The sequence below is a fragment of the Neoarius graeffei genome, chromosome 10, assembly GCF_027579695.1.
Source record: "Neoarius graeffei isolate fNeoGra1 chromosome 10, fNeoGra1.pri, whole genome shotgun sequence".
NCBI classification, from domain to species: Eukaryota; Metazoa; Chordata; class Actinopteri; order Siluriformes; family Ariidae; genus Neoarius; species Neoarius graeffei.
In genome coordinates, this window is record NC_083578.1 from 9096963 (window position 1) to 9113854 (window position 16892).

The window sequence follows — 16892 nt, forward strand, 5'->3', positions numbered from 1 at the left end:
GGTGAACCAAAAGCACAGAGGCATTTACAGAACAGAGTGAATTTTCTGACACTCAGCTCGTACACAGACAAAACTGGCTAAAACACTACCATCGCTGTTTTGGACTAAAACATATAAATCGCCACAGGATCTGAATATATAATATATAACTGAGCACTTTAACAGGATTCATCATTGATAAATCTGAATGATGCTTTGTAACCTGAGCACTACTGCGTACACTGCACAGTCAACACTAGTTCGGTGTGTGTGTGTGTGTGTGTGTGTGTGTGTGTGTGTGTGTGTGTGTGTGTGAGAATTCAAAAGAGCTGAATCACATTCCAGACATACTGCAACGGAAACCAACATCTGACAGAGCTGAAAATTCTCATCCTCTCACACACTCTCCCTCCCTCTCTCTCTCATACTCTTTCCCTCCCCTCACTCTCCCCCGTACTCTCTCTCCCTTGTATTGAGGTATTTCACCTGACGTCACAGGGTCACGTGACGCCCCGGTGTCCGCCATCTTGAACGGCAAGCTACATACTAACGCTGCAGACAGAGAGGGAGAACCAGCTTGAAAAAAAACGTGTTACAGACACCTAGAATCGATTACCGTATTTTCCGGACTATACGTCGCTCCGGAGTTTAAGTCATATCAGCCAAAAAATGCATTATGAAGACGAAAAAAACATATATACGTCGCACCGGACTATAAGTCGCACTTTTTTGAAGGGTTATTCTATCCATAGAATCTGCGATTGTATCTGATAAGCGGCGCGTGGTTACTGCGCGACTGCATTGTTTATTTAATAAACGAACAGCTGAGCAGTGATAACGCGCCCTTTGCCCTGTAAGTAGCCTAGTCTGATTATTTTAAATATCTACTACTATCTTTAATACTATCACTATCGTTATTACTAATAGCCTATAGTATTATTATTATTATAACTAATATTAGTAGCCTATTACTGATGCATTAATCAGTTTGCTTTTAGAATATTTTTACCGGTAGGGCTTATTATCGCCCCATGGCTCTTTCATCTGTGTTATTAAAGCTGTAGTCATCATCGAGGAGAGTCATTCTTCATTTTTGTCGAATTTTATTTCATTAAATCAGAGGTCAAGTAGGCTATAGGTATATCATCTCCAAAGACAACCGTCTAGTGAAAAAAAAACAACCGCTTTTAAATACCCTACTTAAATCCTTAAAAAGAGTAATTTAACTCATGTCTTGTGTGATCTGATCTCCAATGGTGAAATAAACCGGTTGTGATATGAGTACAGTCTGTTATTTTAGAAGATAAATTTAATATACAATTTAATATATAGCCTAATAAAAATAACATTTTATAACACATCACGACATATTACTGTCTGTAACTGTTCGTCACTAAAGCGTTTTCTAAGATCATAATGTCTGATATTATTATTTTTTTACACACACAATAAGCGCGTGTGCGTAAAGTTATAGTAAACCACCCCCCGCCTTTTTTTTTTTTTTTGAGTCGCCGGACCCACCCACCTCCTGCGTTCCGGGACCTCCCACTTCACAAATTAAGCACTGGCTAAAATCATTACATAACTTATTTAAATAACTATAGGCCTATCATTAATAAAACACAGGTCAATCAAGTTTATCAAGCTGGTGATTTCACTCCAAATCAGCAAATCCATTGAATTCCTCATCCTCGGTGTCGCTTCTGAACAACTCTGCCTCCAGCGGCAGACGAAGCCCCGTTTCCTCTTCTTCTGCGTGGCTGTCGTCAGACTCGGCATCAGCTCCAGTTATTCCGCGGTGAAAAAAAAAACCCGTATATACGTCGCACCGGAGTATAAGTCGCATGGCTAGCTGAACCATGAAAAAAAGTGCGACTTATAGTCCGAAAAATACGGTAATTTGTCAGTAAGCGCTCTATAAATAACTATGGTGTTTGCTTGTTGTGCTGTGGGCTGCCACAACAGACAGGGACAGCGTGCAGGACGCTCCTTTTACCGGTTTCCTACTGACCCAGACAAGAGGGCCAAATGGATTGCCCTCTGTTGGCATGTTGGCTGTGAAGAGACGAATGAGCCCCCTAAAATAAATCATTTAATTTTTCCTGTTTTCTCTGTTTACCCTGTTCGAACTATGCTGATATTTTCAGGAGGGTCCCTTTTTTCCCCTTGGGGGGTGGGGTGGGGGGTGTGCTTGCGCTTGTCTCAGAGCGCGGATCTTTTTTTTTTATATTGAAAGTATCAAGTCATTACAAAACAAGTAGATAAAGTGACATCAGACATAAAGCGCAATAACAGAGGCTAGAAAGAAACGGGACAGAAATAAACAGGGAAATTACATAAAAAGAAAGAGAAAAAAAAAAAGAAAAAAAAAGAGCATGGATCTCCAAACACATGAGAAGCCTATCTTACGCACATATCACGCGGACTCCACACACATCGCGTCTGAAGTCATAACTCATCAGGGGAAATCGTGTCCGCATTGGCATGTTCAAAAAACAACCTCGCGTCAACAATGATACCACACGCAAGAAAAAAAAACAGTCAGGCTACTCAACAACCAACCTGGCAGCAGCAGTCGTTGTCATGTAAACACAACACTTCGGATATGCAAATGCTTCCCGTTACGCACGATTGCTATGTCAATAAACATCATTTCGCCAATATTTTAGAGACCCCCCCAACATTTCCCAAATCATGTTTTCAAAGGATCTCATGTCTGTTTCAGGGGATCTCAGATCCCCCGAGTAACAAGACAGTGTTGTGAACATAGCCTACCTTGTACCGTTTCAAACTGCTGGGGTCATCCTTCATCAAACTGTTGACTTCTGTCGACAACCTTGGCTCCATACCAAGGCTGGGTGCAGTGTTTGTGATAAAAGTCAGATCCAATTTAACACGAATCGGAGCTTAGGCTGCTGGGCCATAGAAGGTTCACGCTGCACGCTACACGCGTGTAAAGAAAAGTGGACAAACGTAGCATGACTTGCTCTGGGCCATAGAACGGCGTTCACGTTGCACGCTGCACACTTCACGCGTGAAGCATGAAATGAACATGCACACTTTTTTCTAGGCGTGAAGACGGAAATTCCAGTCAATGCATGCGGTCACCGCCGCGCCAGCCAATCAGAACGGGTCTAGGGAGATAACGCTATGCTTTCAGGGGAAAACTTCAGAAAAAATATAATTGAATGGTATAATTGAAAAATAGTTTTTCATCGGGATTGTCAAGCAGATTATAGAATGTTCGGTGAAATTCACCACGGGTTTCTCTCAGAAGGAAGTGTTCTCGGCTCCAAATTCTGTTCCTTTTTCTCTTCCTCTGTCTCAGTAAAAGCAGAATGAGGCAATCGTCGTCATCCGAAGAGTCCATATTGTTGGTTACTCGGTCAAAGTAGAACAGACGCAACACGTGAACATCCAAGCATGAAGTTTAATGGCCCAGGGTCCGGTTCTTCACGTGAACGTGTAGCGTGCAACATGCAGCGTGAACCTTCTATGGCCCAGCAGCCTTACTTTCTTGTTAAAACGCGCAAAGGTCTCCACCATCTCATACCGCCTTGCACTGAAGGACTTAAGCACGCCGTCCAAAATGGCGGCATCACGTGACTTGGTCACGTGGGTGAAATACCTCAATTCTCTCCCTCCCCCTCATACTCTTTCCTTCCCTCCCTCCCTCCCATTCGTACTCTCCCCCCAGGTACTCACTCTCTCCCATACTCTCTCCCTCCCCCTCGTACTCTCTCCTTCCCCCCACTCTCCCCCCCTTCTCTCTCTCGTATTCTCTCCCTCCCTCTCTCACTCATACTCTTTCCCTCCCCCTCTCTCATTTGTACTCTCCCCCTCATACCCTCTCCCTCCCATACTCACTCTCCCCTTCTCTCTCTCGTATTCTCTCCCTCCCTCTCTCGCTCATACTCTTTTCCTCCCCCTCTCTCATTCGTACTCTCCCCCCTCATACCCTCTCCCTCCCATACTCACTCTCCCCTTCTCTCTCTCCCCTTCTCTCTCTCCCCTTCTCTCTCTCCCCTTCTCTCCCTCCCTCCCTCATTCATACTCTCCCCCTCGTACTCTCTCCCTCCACCCTCGTACTCTCTCTCGCTCATACTCTTTCCCTCCCTGCCACCCACCCATTCGTACTCTCCTCCCCGTACTCTCTCTCCCCTTCTCTCCCTCCCTCTCTCACTCGTACTCTTTCCCTCCCTCCCTCATTCATACTCTCCCCCTCGTACTCTCTCCCTCCACCCTCGTACTCTCTCTCGCTCATACTCTTTCCCTCCCTGCCACCCACCCATTCGTACTCTCCTCCCCGTACTCTCTCCCTCCCCCTTTGCTCACTCTCTCTCATATTCTCTCCCTCTCACTCATACTCTTTCCCTCCCTCCCTCCCTCCCTCCCTCCCTCCCATTTGTACTCTCCCCCTCCCCTCTCGTATTCTCTCCCTCCCTCTCTCACTCATACTCTTTCCCTCCCTCCCTCCCTCCCTCCCATTTGTACTCTCCCCCTCCCCTCTCGTATCCTCTCCCTCCCTCTCTCACTCATACTCTTTCCCTCCCTCCCTCTCATTCATACTCTCCCCTGTACTCACTCTCTCCCTCCCCGTACTCTCTCCCTCTCCTACCCTTTCCCTCCCTCCCTCTCATTCGTACTCTCCCCCCGTACTCTCTCTCCCCATACTCTCCCTCCCCCTTCTCTCTCTTCATCATATTCTCTCCCTCCCTCTCTCATTCCCTCCCTCCCTCTCATTCGTACTCTCCTTCCCCCTTCTCTCTCTCTCCCTCGTATTCTCTCCCTCCCACTCATACTCTTTCCCCTCCCTCCCGTACTCTCCCCGTACTCTCTCTCCCTCCCATACTCTCTCCCCCCCGTATTCTCTCCCTCCCTCTCTCGCTCATACTCTTTCCCCTCCCTGTACTCACTCTCCCTCCCTCGTATTCTCTCCCTCCCTCTCTCATACTCTTTCCCTCCCTCCCTCTCATTCATACTCTCCGCCCCGTACTCACTCTCCCCCTCCCATATCCTCACACACTAAAGACGATCATTAAAAGCCGACTCTATAGCAGGATCTTTAGTGTGTGTCCGTGCTTGTACACATCCATCATTAAGAACATCACAAGTAGCATCAATAATGAAACAGGGTTTGTTAATGTATTACTGGTGAAAAGATTAAAATGATGCCCATTCAAAAGTTTGCATCCCCCACTTTCTGTTAACTCCCTCACCTCACCTCCGCTGGATCAGGTCCAAAGACTGAGAACCCCAGGACTCCATGTCAACACGTCTTTCCAAACTATTTTCACAGGACACACCCACATTTATCCCTACCTTCTGTCCAATTTTGTCATCCTGCCAATTCCCACCCAGGAGCCAGAACACATTTTGGTTTCCTGTCCTGTAGACTTTTCACATATTGCAGTAAAAAAAAAAAATCCACTTCTGAAACTTTAACCACTACTGGATTACTGAGAGCCAGAAATGTCTGAGTCATGTGATAAACATGATTTCCTGATTCCAGTCCCGAGAGAGACATTTATTCTGCTTCAACAGTGAATACTGCACCGAACACTCAGACTAACACTCAGTGATATTTACATCTGGATGCACAAACAGTCTGGAGAAGTGAAGCTACACTGTACTGAAACCGCCATAAGACAGAAATCTGTATGGCACAGTGGCCAGCTTGTAGGATTTACCCTTACAGTCAACTCGTCCTTTTATTCTCCTCTCTCACTCACTCGCACATCCCCTTTTCTCCCTGCTTTCCACTTCGGCTGCAGCAGAAACACGAATTCCTGTTGTCTTGCACAATCTTGCATGAAAATCTGTTTCTTGGCTCCAGCAGCCGGTTTCACTAAGTTAGACTATGACTAACTTAGACAGCGGGTATAGTCGGGCTTAGCATAGACGTCTAACAAATACCGTTGCACAAAGCAGTTAAGACTCCGACTATCTTAAGTCGTACTATGCTGCAAAGGATTGTGGGTATTTTAAGACTCTTTTCAAAACAAAAAAAATGGCGGACAGTGGTCGTTCAGTGCCGTTTAGCCACTCGGAAAATCTGGCTATATTAGAGGAATTTAATTCCTACAAAGACGTTTTATTAGGCAAATTCAGCGAAGAATGTAGCAATAAGAAAAAACATGAAGTGTGGGGAAAAAATAACGTCGTCTGTGAATAGCGTTAATCCATCTGCGAGAAGAGATGTTGCTGCCGTGCGTAAAAACACCCCCACTGGAGGAGGGGGTCTGAAGAAACTAAAAGTAACCACCGAAATGGTCATCAACATTTATGGCGACGAGTCGCCCTTATTCTGGGGAGTGAAAGGAGAGCGGAGTAACCGGCTTCGCCAGACCCAGCAGCAACTCCCTTAGCAACGTTGAAGCTGAGGCTCCTTCACCCTCGGAGTTGTCATCACCCAGTACCTGCGCGGATGTGACACTACACGAAGAGCCTACCAAAAGGAAAGACTGCAACTTAGGTGGGGTTTACATTAGACCGTATCAGCGGATCATCAGATTAACGTTTTTAAAAACGATTAGCGTGCACACAGCAACGCCAATACACGGATACGCTAATCACATGACTAATTCGGCACGCAAGTTGAAATGTGTCAGTGCGGCTCATCGCTTCCTCCTCAGCGGCTGCGCTCCAAATCACTCCGCCCTGAACAGCGAGTGCCCTCTGGAGGGTGCGCACTCCGGCCCTGCGCAGCTCACAGAGCGCGCGAGTGAAGCGCACGAGCAGTGATTCGGGACTGAGCCGCTGTGCGCAAGTCACTTACCACTTGCAAGTGGAAGGATGGCAAGCCTAAAGACCATCATAACTACACAATGGGCAGTATTTGCATCAGTATTTGCAGTATTTTCATACTTTTATACTCTTTAATGAAAGGTGATACAAGGCGGAAGTCCGCGCCGTTTTTCAGCAGTCGCGTCACATGACCAACGCCAGCGAATCAGGAAGGTGGATGTCACAGTGACGTTGTCCAATGACGACGCCAGCTAGAGCTCAGCACAGCGTATCCGCGTATCCTCAATGTTTACACAGCACCGGACCAGACACGATCTGGATTGAATACGTGGATCCTGGCGGATTCCCGTTTCCCGGCGTTTTAATGTAAACGGACAGTGCATCCGCGAAGAAAACGAGACAGATACGGTCTAATGTAAACTTGGCCTTAAACTGAAGAGACTCGCGCAGATGGAGGAGTGATGTAGTAATGTGTGTGTGTGTGTGTGTGTGTGTGTGTGTGTGTGTGAGAGAGTGTGAGAGAGATAAGTGATGAGTGGTGATGTAATTATATGCATAAATGAATTGATATATTATTTATATATATATATATATATATATATATATATATATATATATATATATATATATATATAAGTAATAAAATGAATAAGCTGGCATTACACGGTTTGTTCTTTATTGAATACTTTATAGTTAGATTATAATAGCCTAAATTTGTGTATTACATACTTGCAATGTACTTCACTGCCTTAACATTTCAAGCTTTCTTGTAGTTATTGACATTGATGGCACTTATGGCTTGACTTTATTTTTTAAAATTAAATTTTATAGCCCTTAGACCAGACCTGGGCATTTTACGGCCCGCGGGCCGTATCCGGCCCTTTGGTTCATTCTGACCGGCCCGTGTAAGGTTAATTAGAAATTACAAAATAAAAGTATTTTCTAATTTTAGCTCATGCATGGACTGAATGTGCAGTGCTTTTATTTTGAAGTTGTGTTCAACAAAAACGCAATGCGCACGACATGAATGTGACATGAAATCTCACGAAACCTAATCCCGCGATAACTACTTCCGTAATTTGTCCAGACCAACCACAAACTTGCACGTCATCCTTCAAACAGTCCAGCCAATCACATAGTGTGACGTCACCAGCAGGCGCCGGAGCCCGAGCCCATCTGTAGATCTGATACCTACACCGAATCGACGTTGTTGCGAGCAGGTCACATGAGGTGATTAGACTACAAATGTGGGCATCATTATTATAATATGATGTATCTTGCTTGATATTTGGAGTAGAAAGACAATATTGTGATGTCTTTATTGTGTTTTGGGCAGGGCTTTGAACCAGAATTTTTTTTCCTATTGGTTCGTTCCGAACAGAAACGGAATTTTAACGTTTCCGGTTTTGGGTTCCACCATTAAATAGACGTTCCCGAACCGGTTAGAACAAAAAAATTTCGTTCCCAGAACGGTTAATTACGTTCCCTGTCAGCTGTTTAACAAATGGCTATAAAATTATGTCTCGGTCTCATCCAGCTTAAGCCAAATGTAGGCTAATTCTATTACAACCTTCATTAAATAAGACAAGAAATAATTCAAAACAATTATTATTTCAAATGTTGGCGATTTGGATTCTCAGTATGTCTTCCCATCTACACAAACAGAAAAAGTGCCAAAAATGAAAGAGAATTCGTTTAGTGTGTTACCAAAGGCTAGTCAGGCCCTATAGAGGGCTACCGCATGACGTCACCGCGCCGCGAGATTTTGTTAGGCGCCATATTGAAAGACCAAGTACACATCTATGCAAGTACATACATACATAAAACAAACTACACCTGAAATGTAGCCAGGGCCGGTTCTGCCCTAATCTGGACCCGGGTGCAACATCGCGCAACCCCCCCCCAAAAAAAAGTCTAAATCAGGACAACCATCACATAACTATAAACATTTTATATCAACTATTTTAACTAAATGGGCTATAATAAATAAGCCTGCAGGCAGCCACGGCGGGCTGCCTCAGAAAAGTAACCATTTGTCCTACCTTAAAACTCGTTTTGCATTTTCTGCCTCCTTTTTTGTATTTTCGACCCTCCGTTTATTTTCTTTCCTTTTCTGAAAACCCGATTTGTGTCCAGACATTTTGTTCTGCTACCAACGAACTAACTCGTCAGGTCTCGTCCCTCGAGCCCGCGATGATTCCCGTGGGAAGGGCAACAACTGATACATTTTTACAAACAGCCAATAGGGAGGTTGCATCGTTCAGGCTCTTCTTTGCTCAGACACTCAGTAATGCACTTACTCACTTATTATCACGTGGAGACGTGATAGTAGTCCACCTTCCCGCTCTCTCCATTCAGTCAGCGAACGTCACACAGGAAGTGAACCCCAGCGGGTCATAGAAACTTGCGCAGGAGAAGAAATGACTTTTATTTGTAGGCTACAGAAACTTTGAGGAACGAAATAAAAACCGGTATTAACCGGTTACCATTATTTTTAATAAGCGTTTCTGTTCCGGAACATAAAAAAATAATAAAGTTTCTGGTTTCGTTTCTGTTCCATGTGAAATAGAAAAAGTTCCCGGTTTTCGTTTTCGTTCCTTGAACCGGTTCAAAGCCCTGGTTTTGGGGTGAATGTGACTGGAAAAAAAAAAAAAAAAGGTACAAACGTTCACATTTTGTCAACCATTGTTTTGGGAAATTTGATTGAATAAATTAATTTTTTTTGTAAGGCGACCTCGTTTTTTCCATACTCTTACCAGTCTTAGCAGCTTGTAAAAACAATGTTATTTACTGCTTTATATAAAGAAATACAATTAATATTATGCAGAATTTAGTTCAGCCTTTTGGTCCGGCCCTCCACAAAATTTTCTGTTTCTCATTTGGCCCCATGGAAAAAATAACTGCCCACCCCGTCTTAGACCCATATTAGACTGGGGGGAGGGTGTCTTACTTTTTAAGCCTAAAATTAGACTTAAAAAATTAGTCTTAACTTTTGTGAAACTGTCTTACTTGCATTAGACTGGTCTATAAAGAAACTTAAGACCAATCTTAACCCATAGACCAGTCTAAACTACTTTAGTGAAACCGGACACAGGAATCTGAGTGAAGAGAGAGAGACACGAGGGGCCCGTCTGCCTTTCACGCCACCCGATTTACAAGATCAGAGATGCACCGGTCGTGTTTTACACAAGCTGAGGAACCCTGTTCGCATTTACGATGACCTTAGATGTCTTTTTCACGTTTTAAACAAATGTTTGACATGATCTGCGCAATCCTGGTCATGCTTTACGCAATCGAAGGCGTCCTGTTCACGTTTTACGTGACCCGAGACACTTGTTCACGTTTACACAAGCGGAGAGGCTTGTTCACGTTTTATGATCTCGCGCTTGGCAGGCTGGCCGTGAAGCCTTGTACGCGTTGGGGTTTTAGTTCGTACCTTCATGTTGGGTCTTTCGGTGATCAGCGATCCGTCCTTGGCGTAGGAATACACGGTAAAATCAGCCGGCAGGAGAAACCTGAGAAAACACACACAGAGAGAAACTTAAAGCATGAACAAACACCACTGTGCGTACAGAGTAACGTGCTGAACGCATCATGAAAGTGTGAGTCATCCACTTCCTCACTGATGTACGTTAAAATAAGCGGGACTTCCTGTCTACAACCATGAACTGAACCTCACCATGGACCTGACTACTGGAACATGATGGAGGTGGCCATCTTAGAAAACCAAACCAATTTTCTGGTGTCATTCCACCCACCAGGCCCCGCCTCCTAAAGTTTCAGAACGCACTGGAAAGCAGGAAGTGATACGAAGGATACTTTAGTTTTGGTTTTTTACCTCCACCAACTGTGTTAGAGGAGGTTATGTTTTCACCTCTGCTTGTTTGTTCCCACTGTAACTCAAAAAGTAGTGAACGGATTTGGATGAAATTCGGTGGACAGCTTTAGTATAATCCGAGGGTCACGTGATTTTGATGTCGGTGTTGATAATGTGTAGCCTGAAGGTATGGACTCCACCATGTGCCCTTCTAGCCTGAACCTGTTTCTTAATAGGATTGTACGGATACAACAAAAAAAGAGGGGAAAAAAAAGGAAGGAAATGGAAAATAGTAAAGAAAGCAGCGTGCACACCCACACAGACAGAAGACGTGTATACTGAGAGAGGACTTTCAGTAAAGAGAGAGAGCGGATAAAGTCCTAATCCATCTGCTGGAGGGAGGAAGGGAGTTTCTCTTAGACAACGGGGATCAGTTCATACAGCATTCTGCCTTTTTAGATGTGTGTGTGAGACTAATCTTCAGGTCTGTAGAGTTTTACTGCTGATCAGAAACAGCTGAAAGGAATTAAAGCAGCTCATACACTCACACAGAGAGAGAGAGAGAGAGAGAGAGAGAGAGAGAGAGAGAGCAAAAGAGAGTACAAGCGAAAGCGAGCAAGAAAGCAAAAAAGAGCGCAAAAGAGAAAGCGCAAGCGAGAGAAAGAGGGAGATAGCAAGCAAGAGTGAAAGAGAGAGCAAGTGAAAGAAAGCACGAGTGAAAGCGAGCAAGAGAGCAAAAGAGAGGGCAAGCAAGAGCAAGCGAAAGACAGATAGCGAAAGAAAGAGTGCGAGCAAATGCGAGTGAGAACAAAAGAGAGAGCAAGCAAAAGAGAGCACAAGCGAGAGTGAGACAGCAAGAGAGTGAGCGAGAGAGAGAGAGATCAAGCGAGAGCGCAAGAGACAGAGAGAGCACAAGCAAGAGAGAGCGAGAGACAGATAGCGAAAGAAAGACTGCGAGCAAATGCAAGTGAGAACAAAAGAGAGAGCAAGCAAAAGAGAGCACAAGCGAGAGTGAGACAGCAAGACAGTGAGCGAGAGAGACCGAGAGAGAGATCAAGCGAGAGCGCAAGAGACGGAGAGAGCACAAGCAAGAGAGAGCGAGAGACAGATAGCGAAAGAAAGAGTGCGAGCAAATGCGAGCGAGAACAAGAGAGAGCAAGCAAAAGAGAGAGTGCAAGAGAGCACAAGCGAGAGAGTGAGACAGCAAGAGAGTGAGCAAGAGAGAGACAGAGATAGCGAGAGAGAGCAAGCGAGAGCACAAGAGACAGAGCACAAGCAAGAGAGAGCGAGAGACAGATCGCGAAAGAGAGTGCGAGCAAATGCGAGCGAGAACAAAAGAGAGAGCACAAGTGAGAGTGAGCCAGCAAGAGAGCGAGCGAGAGCGCAAGAGACAGAGAGAATGCACAAGCGAGAGAGCGAGAGACAGATAGCGAAAGAAAGAGTGCGAGCAAATGCGAGCGAGAACAAAAGAGAGAGCAAGCAAAAGAGAGCGCAAGAGAGTGACACAGCAAGAGTGAGCGAGAGAGACAGCGAGAGCGCAAGAGACAGAGAGAGCACAAGCAAGAGAGAGCAAGAGACAGATAGCGAAAGAAAAAGAGTGCAAGCAAATGCGAGCGAGAACAAGAGAGAGCAAGCAAAAGAGAGAGTGCAAGAGAGCACAAGCGAGAGAGTGAGACAGCAAGAGAGTGAGCGAGAGAGACAGATAGTGAGAGAGAGCAAGCAAGAGCGCAAGAGACAGAGAGAGCACACAAGCAAGAGAGAGCGAGAGACAGATAGCGAAAGAAAGAGCGCAAGCAAATGTGAGTGAGAACAAAAGAGAGAGCAAGCAAAAGAGAGAGCACAAGCGAGAGAGAGACAGAGAGCGCAAGAGACAGAGAGAGCGCAAGAGACAGAGAGCACAAGCAAGAGAGAGCAAGAGACAGAGAAAGCGAGCAAGCGAGAGAGCGAGTGATAGCGAGAGAGAGCAAAAGAGCTCGAGAGAGAGAGAGAGAGTGAAAGCTACAGGGAAAACTATTATACTATACATCATGCTGTTATTGGAAAATGTGGTGTGATGAAGTGGAAACACTGAGCCCAAGCCGGAGGTTGATTATTTTCCCATAACGGCACATCCTGGGGTGTTTCATTCCTCAGTACACTGCAGCATTCTGCCAACAACTACACATTTTACAGAGGAAAAAAACATACAACCCTTTGTTCTGTGGTTCTATGTGGTTCAGCATTTTCTAGAATTTTCTCTTCGTAAGGCTGTAATAAATCAGGACTGCGCGTCACATTCCTCATCAGCTGACTGTATAAATAACCGTCAGATTTCACAATAAACAGACGCAACAGCATTAAAGTTGAGCTGAAGTTAGCGTTTCTCTGCGGTTAGAAGGTCAGGAAGTGTGGTTTAAGTGCAGCGCTTTACCCCACTCTCTAATGTGTGAAGTGATCTGAAAGAGCGCACCTTTATGGCGTACAGAAATGTAGGATTTTAGTATGAACGTACTGTTATGGGGTTTTTTTTCCCCCTGTACATTACATTACTGCAGAATCACCTAAAAATCCACCATCCAGCTAAGTTTTCACAATTGCCACTGCCATCAAGCAGCTCCCGACTACACAGCTGATAATATTCACTAAACGCTCCTCCGGTTCATCAAGTATTATATCAACGAGCATGTAAAATATTTTCAGATGTACATTAATGTGTACGATTGTATAAGGGATGCTTATAGCTACCAGTTTAACATAACGCAACAATCGGTAAGAGCTGTACACAAGAGTGCGATCTGAGACGCAGCATGTGTTCAGTGCGTTTAAATATGACTGAGCAAGAGAGAGAGAGAAAATACTTACTCGTTCTTCTCCAGGATGACGACATGGTCTTTCCCCTGAGCTGGGATAACATAGGACACCTTTAAAAACACAACACACACAAAATTAAAAACGGCAAGGTGCTGCACATCAATCTCTTCTATTTTAAGGATTTCCTCATGACTCTGACATCTTTCCGGTCACTTACGCCACTTTTTCACTGCTTTCAACAGACTATATATCGGAACTTGTTCATTTTCGGAGAACGCACATGTTTCAGAAATGTTCAATTTGTATGACTCGACAGGATGCAATCATGTAACCGTCCAAAAAAAATTCATATATATTTTTTTGCAAGCTAGTGAGCTATGAAAGGAATAAAGTTGTAACAAAATAAATCCTGTAAAAACATGCCAGAAAGCGTTTTCTTCTTCTTGGCGTTTTCCCTGACAATTGCAATTTGCCAATGTATACAATTTTTTAAAAAATTAACGTCATACTTTTTATCCATTTATAGTTGCGGAACATCCATGAAAAAAAGTCCGCTCCTGTTATAGCAGCAATAAAAACAGTCGTTCCTTCACCAGCCTCATTAATAAATCTGATTTGTGTTATCTGTTATGGAAGATGACATCACACCTTCTCCTGACCAATCAGCGCTGTGCTGCGATTACAATAAAACTGCCCTGTCCTTTTAAAATGCATGTTATGCAGACTTTGTAAAGCGCTAGAGTACAGGAAGATTACTAAAGAGAACGTTTAGGACATTCCTGATGAACGGCATCTGTCCAAAAACATCCGCCTTTCTCAAGAAACATCATCGTGCTCTGTACAAATATTACTCCAGTACAACGTTGTACCCGAGTGTGTTTCCGTTTACGGCCTCTTTGCTGATGGATTAGTGTTTTTAATAACCGTTTGGCTGAAAGGAAACAGGAGAGAACACACCCAGGAGAATAACGAAAGCCCCTGTGATTCAGCTCATTTGATCATGTTGTGATGAACAAAAGTTGAAGACCTTCAAGTAACCTATAAGACACGACTCCCTCCCTCCCTCCCTCCCTCCCTCTCTCTCCTGTCTATTTGTGATTTATCAAAGAAAGAGTATTTTTGCCATATTTTTCTCAATGACACAAAGGTGAATGTGTCCGTGTGTGCGTGCTGCGATGCCCAGCATGACCCTGGCATAGGAAGTCTTTTATTAACTAGCCTCCTGCTGACTGGGCACCTGGACAAAGCAGATGGTTCCTGTAGGATTATCTCTCTCACACACACACAACTGGAGAGTGAGTGGGAGAGTGAGTGAGTGAGTGAGTGAGTGAGTGAGTGAGTGAGTGGAAGGATGGATATATGAAAGAGAGAGAGAGCAAGCACAAGTGGGAGGATGGATTGATAGAAAGAGAGCGTGAAGAAAGATGGATAGAGAGAGAGAAGATGGATGGATATATGAGAGAGAAGAAAGATGGATGTGTAAGAGGAAAGATGGATATGAGAGAGAGCGCGTGAGTGGGAGGATGGATGATATGAGAAGAAAAAGAGAGATAGAGTACAAGTGGAGAGAGCGCAAGTGGGAGGATGGATGGATATGAGAGACAAAGAGAGCAAAGATGGATATGAGAGACAGTGTGTGCGCAATTGGGAGGATGGATGGATGGATGGATATAAGAGAGAGCAAAGATGGATATGAGAGACAGAGAGAGAGAGCGCACAAGTGGGAGGATGGATGGATATAAGAGACAGAGAGCAAAGATGGATGAGCACGCGAGAGAGAGAGAGAGAGAGAGATCGCATGCGAGTGGGAGGATGGATATGAGAAGAGTGTGCAAGTGGGAGGATGGATGGATGGATATGAGAGAGAGCGTGCGTGCGTGCAAGTGGGAGGATGGATGGATGGATATGAGAGAGAGCGTGCGTGCGTGCAAGTGGGAGGATGGATGGATATGAGAGAGAGCGCGTGCGTGTGAGTGGGAGGATGGATGGATATGAGAGAGAGAGCGCAAAGATGGATGAGAGAGAGCAAAGATGGATGAGAGAGAGAGAGAGAGAGCGCGTGCGCGAGTGGGAGGATGGATGGATATGAGAGAGAGAGAGCGCGCGTGCGAGTATGGATGGATATATGAGAGAGAGAGGGAGAGAGAGAGCGCACACGTGTGAGGATGGATGGATATGAAAGAGTGGGATGTATGAAGACAGACTGAAAAAGAAAGAGAGAGTGATGACGGAGTGCGTGGGAGGATCGGATCGGATCGTGACCTTTTCCTCCTGGTCAGAACTCCACACTTTCATACAAAACATTTTAAAAATGAACCCTAACCAAACTTTCGGCTCTGGGCTTTTTTTTTTTGCCTTTTCTTTTGAAAGTAAACAGCCAATCAGAAAGCAGCTACTCTGTGTGTGTGTGTGTGTGTGTGTGTTTTTTTCACCTTATTGGAAGCGGTACCGTCCTGCTCCCTCCGGTGTCTGCTGATGCGCTTTGGTACACTCACTTCATATGAAGAGAACTGCGATGTCTGCGAAGCCGAACCTAAACACACGCACAAAGAATCGCACGATTCTGGAGGTCAGAGCTCCTTTCACTACCACGAAGCTGATTATTTTCCTATGAAAACAGATTATATTCCTCTTATACCTCAGCAATTTGCCAATGATTACATAGTTTTTTAAATCCATTTATAGCTACGTTTAAGTTCGTTCCTGTGATCGCTTTTTGTTGTTCCCTCACCAACCTCTCTTTCTCTCTTGAAGTTACCAAGAAACCACAAAAGTGTAAAAACTCCTCTGTCCTGAAGATGACGGAAAATGTTAAGATTAACCTCCGACACTGGAGACTCCTTCCGTTAACGCTCACAGAAAACCTCACCATGGTCATTGATCACACGTATAAAACTATAATAAATTTCCTGGCTGCTGTGCAATACTTTGTTTGCACATCTGTTCACACATCCAGACTTCAGGTAAGCGGTAACGCGCGTCACACACCGTGTTTAAATGCAGATATCCGTCCATTGAGTGAAACCGATGAAGCGGGATAGTCTCTTCTTAAATGACCTTGGTGTAATCATGAGGCTATGAAAGAGCTAACATGATCTAAATAACTGAAAAGATTCAGAATCCGAGATACGATTTCAATCTTTAATTGAACCAAATGAACAAAGTTTGCAATTTCCACCCCCAAAACTACAGACTCTTCGATAATAAAGCAGGCTTAATGCCAAGTCCACACGACAAGACTTAGAAAATCTTGTAGGAAAATCGCTGACTCTGCTCACACTACAGGATCTCGAATCGCAGACGAGTGAGTGTACGGATCCTGAAATCCCACTCTCACAGGAAAAATAAACCGGAGAGCTGTGTATCATGTGACCGTCATTATTTTGTATGGAATCGAAGAGGGAAAAAAAAAAAAAAGAAAAATTGAGGAAATATTAGTTATGGGGATGCGAGGATTGTCTGTTCCGCAAAGAGAACTGGAGGCGTCTTTAAAACAAAAGTAGCTATTTTTATACTTTGCGTCATGTTTGTTTTTATTTTTGTTCTTCCTAAGAACCAG

General features: G+C 44.4%; 1 protein-coding gene across 2 annotated transcripts in view; it reads right to left on the reverse strand.

Annotated features, from left to right (window-relative positions):
* Positions 1–16892, reverse strand: part of adam9 (ADAM metallopeptidase domain 9) — a 68922-nt gene that overhangs the window by 45705 nt on the left and 6325 nt on the right. For both annotated transcript variants that reach the window (XM_060931231.1, XM_060931230.1), the window contains exons 2-4: positions 15766–15866; positions 13385–13443; positions 10163–10241 (exon numbers count right to left, since the gene is read on the reverse strand). In XM_060931231.1, coding sequence (XP_060787214.1) covers positions 10163–10241; positions 13385–13443; positions 15766–15866 — 239 coding nt within the window. The remainder of the gene's footprint in view (positions 1–10162; positions 10242–13384; positions 13444–15765; positions 15867–16892) is intronic.